The 16,599-nt window shown below is 42.2% G+C and overlaps 1 protein-coding gene across 2 annotated transcripts; it reads left to right on the plus strand.

The window, feature by feature from the left end:
• Positions 1-1,049: 1,049 nt before the first annotated feature.
• Positions 1,050-15,594, plus strand: LOC112109457 (serpin B6-like). 2 transcript variants are annotated; one of them, XM_026658624.2, is made up of 7 exons: positions 1,050-1,177; positions 7,600-7,777; positions 10,654-10,791; positions 12,100-12,217; positions 12,455-12,597; positions 13,107-13,274; positions 14,153-15,594. In XM_026658624.2, exons 2-7 carry the CDS (start codon positions 7,610-7,612, stop codon positions 14,555-14,557), a joined length of 1,140 nt encoding a protein of 379 aa, XP_026514409.1. In that variant the 5' UTR covers positions 1,050-1,177; positions 7,600-7,609; the 3' UTR covers positions 14,558-15,594. The 2 variants fall into 2 exon arrangements, with proteins under 2 accessions (XP_026514409.1, XP_026514412.1); XM_026658627.2 differs by lacking the exon at positions 1,050-1,177 and adding an exon at positions 1,298-1,443.
• The last annotated feature ends 1,005 nt before the right edge of the window (positions 15,595-16,599 follow it).

Consider the following 16,599-nt stretch of genomic DNA (forward strand, 5'->3'; position numbering starts at 1 on the left):
CCATTCCTAGTTACCTATGTCACTAATAAAGTAGAAAAATAGGTTTTCAGTCCACGAATGCAGTTTAGCAAAGATATTCCTGTTATTTACACAAATTCCAATGTGCTTTTAGCTCATATTTTACTCCATAATTCGTGTATGACTTGCACTTAAAGCAATAAAAAAACCCACTGAGATTATGTTTCTACTATTCAAATTGGTGAGCACAACTGATATGAAAACTTTCACCAGCATGCATCTGTTGGTGTCACTAGGCATCACCCTAGGTAACTCGGGGGGGTTGGAAGACCCGAGAGTCGATGAAGCCCCCCCGGCTCTAGGCCAAAGTGAATCAAAGCCCCTACATGTTAAACTTTACTAACCTCACAGGCCAGCAGCTGGGAAGCAGTAGTGATAAGGGAAACCTACATGCTTCTAGCTAAAGGACAAGATTACTTGCAGAAAGAAACAGTGAGAACAAGCTGCACAGCCAAGATCGTGTAATGTAGCCAGAGGGAGAAAGGGGGAGAGGTGTGAATGGAGGAGGGGGGGTGAGAAAGGGCGGGGGAAGAAGGGAAAGGGTTAACTGCAAAATGTATAAAAGACAAAGGCTGCTTATGTTGGTGTGCTTGATCTGAGACGTGCCTGTCTCCTTGCACCACTTTGAGATCTCAAATAAACTTTGATTGCTTGGTGTGTTCATTGGCGCGAAGCACACTGGGCAAGGGAACCCGCTGTTGCTGTCCTCGGGCACTCTGTGCAGGCAACACATCCATCTGACTATAATGCTTATGCTTGTCTTTGCATCAGGTTGCACAGGGGTGTTTAAAATCATGCTATTTGAAATATTCGCTAACACACTTGGCAAACACATCTCCTTTCCTAGTCTAGACAGGGCCTTAGCGACTTGCTTCTATGAACTGCCGGGAGCAGCATGTATGACATGTAACCCTACCAGGGCAACTCAAACCCGCTGGTGCAGGAAATTAGGGAGGGGCGGAGGCATAAAACGCCTTGTTGTGGCTCCCGGCGCTTCCGGAGGGAAGTGATCGAGCCCCCGGCTCAGCGGAGCTAACACAAGCCCGAGGCCGCCTCCCCTTTGCCCAGCGCCACCGGAGCTTCTTCAGCGACCTGCGCGCCCGGCTCCCCGAAGCAGCCGCCGCCCGATTCCGCACCGGTCCCGCAGCACCGCCCCTGGGTCAGTCCCGGCCTGGCGCCCTCTGTCCGGGGCCGCCTGCGTGTGGGGCGGGTCCTGCCGCGCTCGCTGCCTCGGGCGCGGTAGAAACCCGGAGCCGGGGGCGGGCGGGGAGCGGGGCTGCGACTTGGGTTTAGTTTCCAGCCTGGGGCTCAGGGCCGCTCGGTTCTGGCGGGCGGGAGGAGGCGCTGGGAGCCGGAGTCCGCCCCGGGCATCGGCCCCACGGTTGGTTCAAGCAGCCGAGGGCGGGGGGGTCTCGCTGGTGTCCGGTGAGTTTGTGTCTCTTGCAGTGACGCTGCTCCGGGCGCTGGGACAGTTTGTGCAGTGGGGGGCTGAGAGCCAGGAACCGAACTGTAAACCCGGTGTGTGATGGAAACACCGCAAGCCCGGGGGTGCGGCACCCTGTGCTCCTGCTGGGATGGGCGGGAGTGGGCGGGCAGGACTGTCTGGGGATGTCTGGGGGAGACAGGGGAGGAGTCAGACTCCTAAGAGACCAGACACCTGAACCTTGAATCCACAACTCACAATAGGTGTCTCAGGTCCTTTCCCTGCCTTGAGAAGGTGGCTCAGCCTGTGGTTTCCTCCTCCCGGTAAGACCAGGTGGAGGAGGAACCCTGTGATGCTGTGCACCTTGCCCTGGGTTTTGCAGTGTCAGCCAAGGACCCTCCCCTGGTTCCCTTGCCGGTGGGGTAGGACAGAGCTGGTGGGTGTGGTACACGCAGCCCAGGTTGCTGGTACTTGGGATTTATTAAATCCGTTGCGCATACAGGGGTCCGGCCTTGGCTGCTGATTCTTGTGGAAGAGGCTCCGGCGATGGGAGGTGCCTGGCACTGCCATTTACTGAGCCACTAAAACAGCGGACTTGTCTCTAAATGACTGTCCTAGAGCGCTGGATTGAAGAAGGCAATAAAGCTTGCAATGAACATACCACAATTATTTTCATAAGCTCGGTATAGTGGCATAAATCCGCACTACCCATGACCGAACTGAGCCTGAAGATTTTACAATCCGCTGCAAGGCCCGCATGTTGTTTTGGCTGGTATTTCAATAAGTATATAATGTAGCCCTATTAGTCTCATGATATAAGAGAGACGAGGTGGGTGAGGTAATAGCTTTTATTAGACCAACTTCTGTTGGTGAGAGACAAGCTTTTTGGTAATATAGAGCACTGTAGCTTTAAGCCAGCATCTAACTTCAGCGGGGACTTTCTGCTGCTGCTTGTGGTTTTGTAACAGCATAAAAGGAAGCTATTCAGACTGAATTCGAAAGAGCAAATGGGGGGCCGCATCAGGCTAAAGTTGGGATTAATTTTTTCTGACTCATTGCTTGTATTAGGCACATTCTGGGTCACTCACTTTTCCCCCCCTCTTTTTACAAATAGAGCTAACTGTATATCAAAAGATATGGGATATTGTGATCACCAGATAGTCTTCTGTATTATTTCACTGTAAAACAAGCCTTTTCATTTTGAGGTGGGGGTGGGGAGCCACTTATGGATATATACACTTTAGGCCCCAATCCTGCAACAAGCCCTGCATAAAGCCCCACTAACTGCCTTATGGAGCTCTGTGAGGCTGCGGAGGTCCACACATGCAAACTTATTGCAGGATCAGGGCCTTAGTTTTTAAGATAACAATATATCTACAAAAACATTACAACTTGTTAAATACTGCTTTTGCCTTTGCTCCCATTATGCTCCCCCACAAGGGGAGATAGATATGAATACACAATTTTTTTAAAATTGAGATTAATTTTTAAAACTCAAACTGTTCTACGCACAAAATTCTCTGTCACTTGCACACTCTAGTGCACTAATCTCTACCCAGTTCCTAGCGCTCAAGGCTTCTACCGCTACCAGGTTCCTAGGGCTCAAGGCGTTACCTTACACTCTAGGGCACCCACCCTTACCCTGTTCCTAGGGCTCAGGCATATCCCTCTTAATTTAGGCACTCTAACTTTACCCCTCCATAGGCTCTGGGCTCTACTCCTCTGGACTCAGAGCAAACACCCATTCCCTGTAGACTCAGGGCTTAATCTTTTGCAGGTTTACAGGGTCTTTTTCCAATGAAAGAGCCTTGCACGATAATATCCTAGTTAACCTCTATTTATTAACAATCACCAAAACAGAATGCACACACTATACATATAATGCTCACCACTCCCAATTAGACACATGAACTTTTCTTGATGGCCAGTCAGGATCAGGTCATCTGGGGCACTCAAATTTCTGCACGGTGTCATTGGCAGAATATTGAGGTCTGGCAGCTCTGTTTGGGAAACTAAAAAAGCAGCTCCATTATCATGGTCATGAAAGGAATCTGATTGGCTAGGCCTAATAGTATGGCCCGTGGTATACGTAGACATGTATACTACAGAGAAATGCGTTCCTCTAAGGGAGATGGGGAAGAGTGTTCTTTTCCTAATAGGATTATTGTAAAATGGAAAGGGGCAGATAATTCATTTACTTGGTATCATTGCCCTCAAACTGTTTTAAAGAACTTTAATCCAGATGATCAATTAATATTTTAAATCAAAGAGAGTCAGTGTATTCCTGCTATTTCTAAGTTAATAGCACTATTTTGGAACCAGAGTGAATGTCTCTTGGTACGCTGATTATTTGTTTTAGGGTTTTGATAAACTTCTGTCTTCGGTAATAAGACAGCGTGATCAGGACAGATTGGTCTTGCAGTATTTGGTCAGACGTGTTAAGGAACTAGCAGATTTATGATTTGCTGTCTTGTGTCGCCTAGTTTTGGGGTCAAGGAGGACAAAGAACAAGTGCCAGTACTGAGTCTGTTTTTTTTCCTGTAACATAAATTGCAAGTTGATTTAAATTAAATTTATTAAGTTCAAGGTGCTTTTAATAGTGCCCAAAAGGTACAGGATTCAACAAACAAGCAAGCAACAAACACTGCAGGAATTAAAACTATAAAATATGTATCCCATCTACACAAGAGAAGTGCAAGTGTTTACCTGTGTGTGTGGTGTAAAATTCTCTGTGGATTCTTTTTTAAATTCAGTCTAAGCTTTACAGTGCACAAGTGTCTCATGTTTCAGTGGTACTTAGGGTAACCAAACATGGACTGAATCAGACTTTGAATTTCTGGTAACACTGCAACAGGAACCAATTTGTAATCTTTGGATGTCATGATGATCAACAGTAATTCCTCTCCCCTCTTTTTTTTTTTAGATTCAGTGGGACAATAGGATGGAGTCTGGGCTCTGGGACTCTCCCCCCGCACAGGGTCTCAGGGTCTCGGCTCCAGCTTGAGCCTGAATTTTACACTGCAGTTTTATAGCCCTGCAGCCCAAGTCAGCTGACCCAAACTAGCCATATCTGTGCCTCAGGTCTTTCATTGCAGTGTAGACATAGCCTATGTGTCTTGCCCAAGGCCACACGGGAAGTCTGTTGTAGAGCCGAGAGTTGATACTGGGTCACCTGTGTCCCAAAAGAACACTGTAATCAACAGTCCATCCTTCTACAATAATGATTTCTTTGCTACCGCGCTGTAAGTGTGCACGTGAGAAATCCCCTAAATAGCTGAATATTCTTTTAGAATATTGTTATTAGAAACAGTTTTGTAGAGACTCTGCAGTTTGTTCTAGCTCTTTATTGCCATATCAATTGTTAGGGGGCTTATTCCTTCACTCTCTCACTTCCCTGGTCCTTCTCGCATGAATAGAGAGCAATAATACCCAAAGTCCGAAGGTGCAAACAATTCGATGTTTATTGGGGTGAACTTCCAGCAAGCATGATTCCAGTTTCCTTCCTCAGTGTCTCCCTTCCCAGCTCTGATGCCACAGAGCCTTGCCTGTGTCCCTGTTCCCATTCCCGCCCCCCTTAGCGAAACATAATTCCAATTCCCCCACCCCTGTTCCCATTCCCCCCACCCCCTTTACTTCCTGATTGACTGCAGACTATATAGTAAAACTTGAGTTCTGCTTAGCTATACCTTAACCAATCATTTTACGGAAATTTAACTAACCAATCCTACCATATTATAACATGATTATTTAACCAGTTATATTCCACCACCTTAATTGGTTTACACCCAACAAAATTAATTATACAGCAGACAGAAACAATCACAGAACCGGACAGAGATTATACAGACAAAAAAATTGGGAAGTGGAGACTACAGTGATAGAATACAGAAATGAGGATTTCACATCTATTGCTATTTACAGCTATTGATAAGTGAATTCTTCCCAGACAGAATGCTATCAAACTAAGTTTCCTTTTACATCTTCTAGGCTCTTCCCTTTCTCTGGAGGTGATAGGAATACAATCCTGTCCTGTTATTCCTAACATCCCAATAGCACCTTATTTCAATGTGACTAGTTTGGAATGTGAGGATGTGACCATACACTTCCCAGCTTATGGCTGGCCTCTGCTGCTTAGCCAAAGGCTTAGCCCAGAGGTAGGCAACCTCTGGCACATGTGCCGAAGGCAGCATGCGAGCTGATTCTCAGTGGCACTCACACTGCCTGGGTCCTGGCCCCCAGTCTGGGGGGCTCTGCATTTTAATTTTAAATGAAGCTTCTTAAACATTTTAAAAACCTTATTTACTTTACATACAACAATAGTTTAGTTATATATTATAGACTTATAGAAAGAGACCTTCTAAAAACGTTAAAATGTATTACTGGCATGCAAAACCTTAAATCGAAGTGAATAAATGAAGACTTGGCACATCACTTCTGAAAGGTTGCCGACCTCTGGCTTAGCCTAAAAACAGGGCTCAGACTGTCACAGTAAAAGAAGGCCCTTACACAGACACAGTGATTTTGATTCTTTTCTTTTATACCTCTATAACTAGCTAAGTGATAAGAATACACCTAAATTCTTAAAATATAGGCCTTTGCAGACAGGCCTGAATGTCTATATCCTAACATCAATAACCAAATAAATCCCCCACACAATTAATTTCAGTTAGTATTGCCGGCTGGTCATAGGTTCCGAAAATACAAAAGATATCAGTCAGCTCTAATTGGGAGCTTTCCAGTAATTTCTTTATGCACAAGTGTATTTAAAATGAGCAACTACCAGGCAGCAGCATCAAAATAAAGCCATTATGTTGCGGAGACTAATAAAGAGACTGCAATGCGGACTCCTTTCATGGGCTATTTGACAAAGACAACCAAATTCACTTCATATAAGCTACAGACCAGTCATCGGATGGCAACGCTGGTTCGTTTTATTATTATTATGTGTTCTTGGATGGGCACATATGTCTACTATTCATCTTCATTAGACTTTCTTTAATCCCGAAGATCTGTCATACTACAATGTGAATTAAGGATAATACTGTCTTGTCATGATTGCTGTCAGTCTCCCAACTGGTTGAGTGAGAAATGCTGGAAGCAGAATCTCCTGTTGGTCACTGACAGACAGGAATAGATGGGCTGAGAGTATAAAACAAAACCAGTGCTGGACAATTGCCCTCTAATTGAGGTGTCAGGAACGGAAGAGGAAAGGAAGTTAAAAATGACAAACAAAAGAAAGGGATGAAACATTAAAGAGAGAAGACTGCAATAAAAAGCTCTCATCTTACCTGTGTTTCCCTCACCATCACAACCTCTCTCTCCTACTTCCCATTGTGTTTTCCTATTTCTCTTCACATTTTGCCTCAATCTGGCACTCCACCCCTCTAGAGCATATAGTCACAGGATCCACTTTCCATAACTCTGCTGTGAAATAGAAGACAAACACTATCCTAGTGGGCTAAAAAGCAGTGGGAAGTAATATGTGGATTTACCACTAATGAGTGAATAAGGCAGGTGTTTATAGAACTTTACACCCAAAATCAGTTTGGTTGACTAAGAAAGTTACCAACCCAGATCATAAAGTACATGCAGTGAATATTTTACACCATAGAATCTAATATAAATTCAAATACAGTAATTATGTACTACAGGTTGGATTAAAATAAATTTGAGGTATTAAGTATTGCACAGCTGTGACTTAAACAATGTGCCTCCAATAATGACCATTAACTATAAAACAAATTCAACATCTGTTGATAAATTTGGATCACCCATATAAATATCAAATATAAATTTTATTCATGTGACTAGACAGTCTGCCAGCTAGATACTGAATTCCTGAAAAACAGTGTATAATTCTATTGAAACTCAACACGAATCTTAAAGAATTGGAAAACTTTGCAATTTGTGTGAGTTTGTCCCACTTGTTATCTGAAGGCTCTTATATAAACTCGGATTTTGAGAGAGAGACAGAACACATGATCCTTAAATTTATTTGATGCTTTGCTATACCCTGAGGTGGTATAAAACCAGTGTAGTTCCACTGACTTCAGTGGAGTTATGGTGCTTTATACCAGCTGAGAATCTGGCACATTAAACACTCATTACATTTTAAATCTGTATCTTATGTGATCTTTCCTTTGTGTTTTGTCTTATAGGTTCTGAACCATGGATAATCTCAGTAAAGCAAACACCACCTTTGCACTCAACCTATTCAAAAAGCTGAGTGAAAATGCCAATACACAGAACTTATTCTTTTCTCCTTTGAGTATCTCCTCTGCTTTGTCCATGGTTTTTTTGGGTGCAAAAGGTAACACTGCAGCCCAGATGGCAAAGGTATGTCTGGATAAATTTGAACCACTTAAGACAACTTTGGTCTAGAAGCTGAACTACAGGTCTCTATTGTATGTTTTGTACCTATGGAAAACTCCCATTATCATCCTTGTGTGCCTGAGAGTAGAATTTTGGTGGCACCATACAGCTGAGGTGCCTTGAAAAAGAGAGAGCTGTCTAGCTGCCTCAAGAGTTAGAAAAGAACTTCTTCAATTACATTCTCTGGGATTAATATCAGATTATACTAGTCACCTAAATATGTCTTAAAAACATAGCCAGGAGCATTTTCTTAAAATCAGGCCCCCTTTAAGGTGTCAAGTTGGGCAACCAAAAAAATCACTAGTCGCTTTTGAAAATGTAGGCCTAGTTCATTAAACTCTTAATGCCAAATCCTGTTCCAATGAGCACTCAGAACCTCTAGAGAGAAAGAGGGCCTAGGGAAGAAGAGTTGGGTGCCAAGTATGGAGCCCTGAGGTCCCACTGAAAGGTCAAGCAAAGACCTAAGAGGAGACCCAGGAGACAGAGTCACAAATGCGAAGGGAGAACAAGATTTAGAAAAGGAGTGTGATCAATAGTGGCACAATTGGCAGGAGTCAGGGAAGATGAGGATGGAGTTGAGGCCCTGAGATCTGTCTGCAAAGAAGGACTTCTGTGTTGCAGTTACATACCCGTTTAGGTTCTCTTAGCTTGTGGGTTTTTAGTGTAGTCTGCTTGGTTTCCTGGGGTGAGAATTACAAATTTCAAAACTAGATTTATAGCTGTCCACTAGAGCCTTGTACAATATTTGGCTTAGGGGAGGAGAAGAGTTGTCTAAACTTGCAGCTTCAACAGTAAAATAGGGTGGAGTTGAAACCGATTCCTTATAATCTGTAAGGACTTTTAGAATTGGGATGTATATGTCTTTTGTTTAGAATGATTAACTACCATACTAGCAGATGTTGCTAAAAATTACATATACTAGTGGGTGCGAACATTTTACTGACACAGAACAAGAGAATCTCTTGCTCAAAATATCAACCAGTACAACAGCTCTGCAATTGTTATGGAAATCATATCATGGCATTTCTTTAGCAGTTATTACTTTTAAGCAAATCCAACATTTGGGAGGCAGTATTTTTTTTTTTTTAAAAAAATCTTATTCAGTGTGTCACAAACTCAAACCGAGGATGAATTTTAAGCTTTAGTACTAATTATGTTTAAATAAACATTGAGACAAATTCTGCTGTTACATTGGTGTAAAACTGGAGTAACTATTAGACTTCAATGGAATTGTGCCAGATTTACATCTATGTAAATGAAAGCAGAATATGGCCTTATCTTGATTTTAAAACCGTTGACCTACGAGACCTGATATCAGTGAATTTAGCCCGGAGACTTACCAGGGGTGTCCCACAGAGTTATCCCAGACTGCATTTGGTTGAATTGGGCCTATTGTGTCCTATGGTGTTCCTTTGGTGAGCTGCCCATCTCCCCTGTTGGTTGTTTGGCCCTTTGGGAAGCCTCTGAGGTTATTTTTGTTACTCTGGGCATTTGCCTGCCCAGACGCAATGAAGCACTGTAGAGCTAAAGTTTTCCCTTATAAAGGGCTTTTCAGGGTGTCTTACTTCACTACAGTGTTTCATACTAGAGGAGCCATTCTTGATCTCTATTAATTAAAGTTTGCTCGTATTAAAGCAAAGGACTAATGTACTAGGTCATGCCATAACATTTCTTCATTCCACTAACGTTTAAGCTCAAATAAGAGCTAGATCTGTTCTTGAATGTATTCCCAAAAGAACCTATACTAACTATTGTACTATCAGGTTTTCATCTTAGAGAAGAAGAAGGAAAAAAATGGGGAATGGAACAATGTAAACATGAAATGATGTAACAAAACTCCATCGTGGAAGGCCAAATGGAGGCCCTATTGCAAAGGCAGCAGAATCCTATGGTAGTGGTTGAATTGAAGGCATAGTTCCAAAACATTGCTGGAAGCCTTGGGGAAAGGACAGTTAAAAGGGATACCATCAACTTAAATCATACCTTGTCTGAATTTTTTTTTAACCTCCTAGTGTTGCAAGTAACAGTTAAGATTAGGGAATAATAAGCAGGGCCGGCTCCAGGGTTTTTGCCGCCCCCCAAAAAAAAAAAAAAAAAAAAAAAGCCGCGATCGCGATCAGCTCTACCGCTGCCACTTCAGTCTTCGGCAGCAATTTGGCGGCTGGTCCTTCACTCCAAGAGGGATCGAGGGACCCGCTGCTGAATTGCCGCTGAAGAGCCAGATGTGCCGCCCCTCTCCGTTAGCCGCGCCAAGCACCTGCTTGCTGGGCTGGTGCCTGGAGCCGGCCCTGATAATAAGGGACATTTCCCCCCAGTTTGTATACTTCTGCATTTGACAGCACTTTGTGTTTCGCTCTTTCTTCCATAGAGACATTTTCCCTGTTTGTCAGGGTTTTTCGCACAATGAAACAAATTAAAAAAAAGTAACGATAAAGCTACAAATATCGACATGGGGCTCTAGAGACAAGTCTGAGACCTGAAGCTACTTTAAATTCATGTTTTGAAATGGAGTAGATTTAAAATTGATGGTTTTCCTTTAAACTCTGCAGAACTGTTCATTTTATGTGCCCTAAAGCTAGAACGGAGCGAGGGGTCTCTTCAAAACAGTTGTTTATTTCCACAGTAAAATATTTTATCATGAAGTTTCCCTCTTCTAACCAGCACAATGAGCTCCAAATGTGTTGTGTAATGGGAAATCCTTTCCCTTTTAAGGCTGGCTTGGGTGTTCAGGCTACAGCTTTCATCTCTAAGCTGCTGAAAGGCATTGTACTAACCTGTCCCAAAGCACATGTTTCAGCACACGTGGGTCATGCTGAGTGTATTCCTGTCTCTTTCTATAGGTGCTTTCTTTGGACAAAGCAGAGGAGATTCATGATGGTTACCAGTCACTTATTTCTGAGATTAACAAACCAGGCACTAATTATGTGCTTAGGATTGCCAACCGGCTCTATGGGGAAAAGACGTTTAAATTTCTTGCAGTAAGTCAAACATTCAGTTTGTTTTTGTGTTATAACACATTTGCTATGTTTCCATTTCTGAGTGCAAATAAAGGTGTTGGCTTTAATCTACAGGCACTATGTAGTTCAGGATCTGACTAACCAAAGCAAGTCTCCTTATAAAATCCATTTGTGTGTTCAGCTGACTTTTGACAGTCGCTAGCTCTGAACTCTAGAGAACTGGAGCGGAGTGCTGTCAATGGAAGGTCCAACAAACCCCAACTGTTCAGCATTCCATTAATCACTCAGGCATTTCTGGCCAGGTGCTAAGATTTTAAGAATTTCCTTCAAATGGTGGGCAGGGAAGGGAATAGGCATTATTGTGTGACTTTTTGGGGTGTCTTCCTTCCCCTTAAATTGGACAATGCATTCAAAGGACACAGGAATGGACATAATTTTTTTAAAATCAGACAGAAGAATGATTAGAAATTCTCCAAAGACTTAGCTGAGAGTAACAGCTACTGGGGCATACATTTCCCTTTTAAAATGTATCCAAAAAGAGTACCCCTGATTTTAACCTTACTCTTTCTGATACCCTTCCTTCATCTCAGAAAATTAAGAGGTAACTGAAAATCTCTTGAGTTTTAGATTCTAAAAAACAAACTTACATTTTCAGTACGGCAATCAACCTTACCCTCCCCAATCTACAGTAATCTTATTACTAAACGGGATTGCAAGTATAAATTGGCTCAGATCAAGAGCTCCTCTCAATTAAAGTTAAAACCAATGTGATTAAATAGTTAAACTTTGCATCTTTGGCATTTGGTCCATAAAATAGAAGACTCCAAAATACAAATTGGAGAGAGGGAGCATGATTTTGACCTAACCACGTAATTACTGACCTACTGACATTTGCACAGTAGACGTTTCATAAGGCTGAAGAGCAGGTTATTATGGTCCACACATACTATACAAAAGAGATATAGAAATAACCCCCCTGAGGTTTCACTTCTGAACTAGATCAGGTTTGAGTTACTCTGGGAGGGTTACAAAAACCTTTATCTAGAGACTAATTTACAAAGCCTTGTACTCTCAATCCGAAGCAAATAGATTGCATCACTTTCACCATGCAGTCTTGTTGTTGATCTGTCAGTAAGAAGGCTGCTCAAACTAAGAACGTAATAATAGAAAATAAAATGCTCAGCTTGAAAAGAAGTGACGACAAGTTAGTGTTAAGACTGACACTTTCTGAAGGGGTGGAGGAAGAAGAGGTAGATTCTATGATTGAGTCTTCTACAACTGCACGTCAGAAAAATATATTGTTAAGACATCCTGCTTTGTTTGTCCTAGACATTTATAGACTCCTGCCAGAAATTCTACCATGCAGAGCTGGAACAACTTGACTTCTCTAAAGCTGCAGAAGATTCCAGAAAACATATAAATGCCTGGGTAGAAGAAAAAACTGAAGGTGAGTAGCTTGCAGAGTTCCACAGTGTCTTTCTAAACAGCCAAAGCCTGCTTAAAAAGCATATGGTCATAAGAGCGATACAATAAGGGAAGGAGTGGAAAAACAGAACTGAATCCTTCAGATTAAGATGTAGTTCTTGTATTGTGCAGCTGGTAGAGGATACTGTAGTTAATAACACAACTAGGTAGATAGATATGTATTAGCTAAAAGCTATTCTTCCTTTAATGTGTCCTAAAGGTAAAATCCAGAATCTGTTGGCTCAGGGTGTTGTTGATTCAATGACCAGACTAGTCTTGGTGAACGCCATCTACTTCAAAGGCAACTGGGCAACCCAATTCAACAAGAATTACACAGTGGAAAAGCAATTTAAAATTAACAAGGTATGAAGAAGGGAAATGTCACTAATTTTGAACTACACTTCACCCAGAGAAAATAATAAATGCTTTTAATCAGGATTGCCGTAAGTACACTTTACCACAACCCTCTATTCTAGCCCATCCCATCCCCTCAACACAACCCCTTTGGTTATTTTTATTGTAAAACATCTTTGAAACTACATTTTCAATTAAATACATTAACGTAGATGTATTTCTTGTTTCCTTTATTCTCTCACACTGCACACCAAGCAACTAAAATACATGTGGTATTTCCCTCTGAATAAATCTCAAGGGACTGGGCATTACAAATGGGGAAAAGCCTGATGGAATTCTGGTTCATTCCCTGCCACCCCAACGGGCAATGGTAGGACCCTTCCCTACAATATTTTCTAGTGCTCTGTCCAGCCTAATTTCAGATGTCCCATGTGATTTGAATCCCAGTTCTTCTAGTTTAGTATCAACATGCTGGGTCTGTAGTACTTGTTGACATTGATACTTTATTTTTTTTAAAGAATGAGAGCAAACCAGTGCAGATGATGTTCAAGAAAGCTAAATTTAACATGAGATACGTAGGAGAGTTTCACACCAAAATCCTTGACCTCCCTTATGTTGATAAGGAGACTAGTATGATTATCCTGCTTCCTGATGAAATCCAAGATAATTCCACTGGCCTGGAACAGGTAAGGCATTTGTACTGAATACAAAGCTCAAATCCTGCTAGAGAAGAGCATTTGACTAAGTCTCATCTAGATCTGTGAATTCAAGTCCCAAGCTCCAAACTCACCAATATTAGCACAGGGTGGGAGAGCTGCGGTGTTGTTGCATCTGTCCCTCAAGAGATGGAAATACCATGTGTCACTGTCAAGTAAGCCCAGCTCTCTCGGATATCCAGAGAAATGTTAAGTTGTGAAAGGAGAGACTTCTTGACCAGAGGAGGGGCCACCGGGGATTGGAATAAAGCCAGAATGTAATGAGTGACAGATTGAAGGAGATCCTGGAGAGCTTCCATTCTCACAAAAATCAATTGCTGTTTGATGGATTTCCCCCTCATATTCCTTTCTAACTGTTGTGGGTTGGGCTCTCCCTCACTGTTCCCGACCCTCTACCTAACAGTTTCTTCATATGGGAGTCCTCAAGTGCTCCTCCATTCAAGAGCTACTGATTTCCTTTCTGTGCTATATTGTTACTGGGCTGACAAGGGACAGCGAAATAGTAATGCCTCTCCCACAGTAGCCACCTCTGCAAAGTACATGTCATTACTAGTGACAACATGCAATTGCATGAACTTGTCACCATGAAAGATGGCCTTGTGCCGGTACTTGCCTATAGCACAGTGGGGCTCTGATCCTAATTGGGGGACCTTTTGTCTGTATTGAAAAAAGAATAAGAATGTTTCTGACTGCCATTTCTTTTTGGCTTCTGACTATAGCAATAACATTCACTCTAGACCAGGAGAGGATGCTAATCTCTGTGTAAACACACACAGTGGTCATTGTTTCGTTAGTATAAATTAATGGCTTTTCTTCCACTTTAATTTTGTGACCTTTTCTTCTTGTAGCTGGAAAGAGAACTTACCTATGAGAAACTTACAGAGTGGATAAATCCAGAAATGATGGACTATACTGAAGTGGAGGTGCTTTTACCCAGATTTAAGTTGGAGCAAGCTTATGATCTGAAGCCTGTTCTGAAGAGCATGGGAATGGCTGATGCATTTGACAGCAACAAGGTGGATTTATCTGGAATGTCAGCCGGCAATGACCTAGTTCTGTCTGAGGTTGTTCACAAGTCCTTTGTGGAGGTAAACGAAGAAGGCACGGAGGCAGCAGCTGCTACTGGAGTAATGGTCTTTGGGTGTTATTTTCGGATTCTACCACGGTTCACTGCTGACCATCCTTTCCTCTTCTTTATCCGGCACAACAAAACCGGCAATATTCTGTTCTATGGCAGATTTTGTTCCCCCTAAAAAGAAAAATTGCAGCCATTAACCCAGTAAAGTTATTTCCATTTTACTATCTTGGGATTTTTTTTGCACTCTAAGCAACAAACTTGTACAGATTCTGTACGTTACATGGTGCAACCCTAAACACCGTTCTCTCTTGTGCCTGAAACAGCTTTTTGTAGTCCTCTATTCAAATTTAAGTAACAGTTTTAAATAATAGGATCATTTAAGAATGTCTGTTCCAAGTGGTCAGACTTCAAATGGCATTTTCCATAGTTCACTGGAAAACACCCCTTGTATTCTGTATACCTAAATAAATAGATTTCTTTAGCTTGAGTCCTTGCTCATCTTTAGCCATAACACCTTGCTTAATGCATCCCTCCATCTCTGTACATATTCCCCTAGAAATTTGGTTCTCATACTTGGGGTTGCTTGGCAGCAAGTGGTAAGATCTCGTGGGGAGAGGAAAACAAAAGAAGACTGATTTCTGACTGACCTCCAAATGCTTTTTGCAAATTTCCCTTCTCCCTGTCTTATTTTCCAGACTGGTTCATTCTGTGTCTAGCTGTGTCCCCATTTTAAACAAACAAACCAACAAACAGCTGTTGGCAGCCATCTAACAGATTTTTATGAACGATGCTAACACAACTGTTACTCTTGGGGAAAAATTGAGCAAGTACTTATTCAAGGCAAGGAATGAAGTAAACTCCACTGAAGTCAATGGTAAAACTTCTTATTGACTTCAGTGGGGGTCAGAATTTCACTCTGCATATGTCTTATTAGTTAACCTGGGTTACACTAATATTTTTAACAATTGTGAAATAGGACAGACCTTTCTATCTCTAGCAAAGGTTATAATAAAGGCCTTTCAGGACACAAGAGCTCTCATATTTGTATCTAATGTAACAAACCACAAAGGCAATATGTAACACAGCAGTTTGTATTATCTTTTTTGCTTAGACTGATAATGCTATAAACTGTCCAGCCATAGTGGCCTTATCCAGTGATTTTGGTCTTGCTGTTTCTGCTCCTTGAACCAACAATAAAGGAACTGATGTGAAGTGCTGTGGGGTCAGGTTTTGTTTGGTTTTAATTGTGTAGTTCTTCAGCTGGAGTGTGATTAGCACAATGTTTGTTTCAATTTCCCATCAATAACTAGCAGGGACAGGCTCTGCCATTCTAAGACTGCACTAGCAGGGCTCCCACCTCCAATGAAGTCCAGTATTTATTGCCTCCTTTATAATACTTGGCTGCCAAGAACATATGTAAATAGAGGCAATAGGGTGGTTAACTTGGAACATAGAATTTAGTGTTGTTCTGAGTGTTGCAGCTAACTCAGTTTCAATCTCGAATTAGGTTTGCTAACAGCATCTCATAACCTGTCAGAGTGAAGTCTGAGTAGGTAAGGGCATAGCTTTCTCTTCTATAGATGGAATTAGTTTCAGTGAAAACCTCGTTGTTAAAAATAACTTTTCACTGTATTATAAATTGCAATAAGACACCAGTCCTGGATTGTATGCAAGGTTTTCATTCCCTCTGCCAACTACAAATCCTGACCCTTCACAATCGTTGCCCCTACAGGCACTGGAACAGAGTTCAGCATTATCCACAAAACTGTAAGGAAGTAGAAACACTGACTTGACTTTGAAGGAAGTGAAAAGGAACAGTCCCTGTGGGCAGACCTAGGGCAGTCTAAGCTGCCCTGGGAGCTGACAGTGGACATGCACCACAGCAGTTCCTTAACCCTCCCACCAGCTGAGCCAGTTCACTATTAAAATGTATTTAATTATATGTATTTCAGTAGTGCCTAGAGCTCCAACCATTACTGGGGGCCCATTGTGTTTGTACAATGTCTAGTACAGGGAGACAAAATACTCAAGACCGAAAAATTGTGGAAGGGGGAAGTAAAGTGACTCGTCTAAAGTCACAGCGGGTCACTGGCAGAGCTGGGAGTAGCACCCACATTTCCTAACTTCCAGTCCAGTGCCCTGTATCTTAGATCCACGCTGCCTCATTGTCATCACGGAGCCAAAAATCATTGGTGGCAGGAACACCACAACTGACTT

The sequence above is a fragment of the Terrapene carolina genome, unplaced genomic scaffold (assembly GCF_002925995.2).
Source record: "Terrapene carolina triunguis isolate 2854851 unplaced genomic scaffold, T_m_triunguis-2.0 Scaffold53, whole genome shotgun sequence".
In the NCBI taxonomy this organism is placed as follows: domain Eukaryota; kingdom Metazoa; phylum Chordata; order Testudines; family Emydidae; genus Terrapene; species Terrapene triunguis.

Coding starts and splice junctions, on each gene's coding strand:
- LOC112109457 (XM_026658624.2), top strand. CDS start 7,610: ATGGATAATCTCAGTAAAGCAAACACCACCTTTGCACTCAACCTATTC. Junction 10,792..12,099: donor AGACGTTTAAATTTCTTGCA/GTAAGTCAAACA, acceptor TGTTTGTCCTAG/ACATTTATAGACTCCTGCCA. Junction 12,598..13,106: donor AGCAATTTAAAATTAACAAG/GTATGAAGAAGG, acceptor TTTTTTTTAAAG/AATGAGAGCAAACCAGTGCA.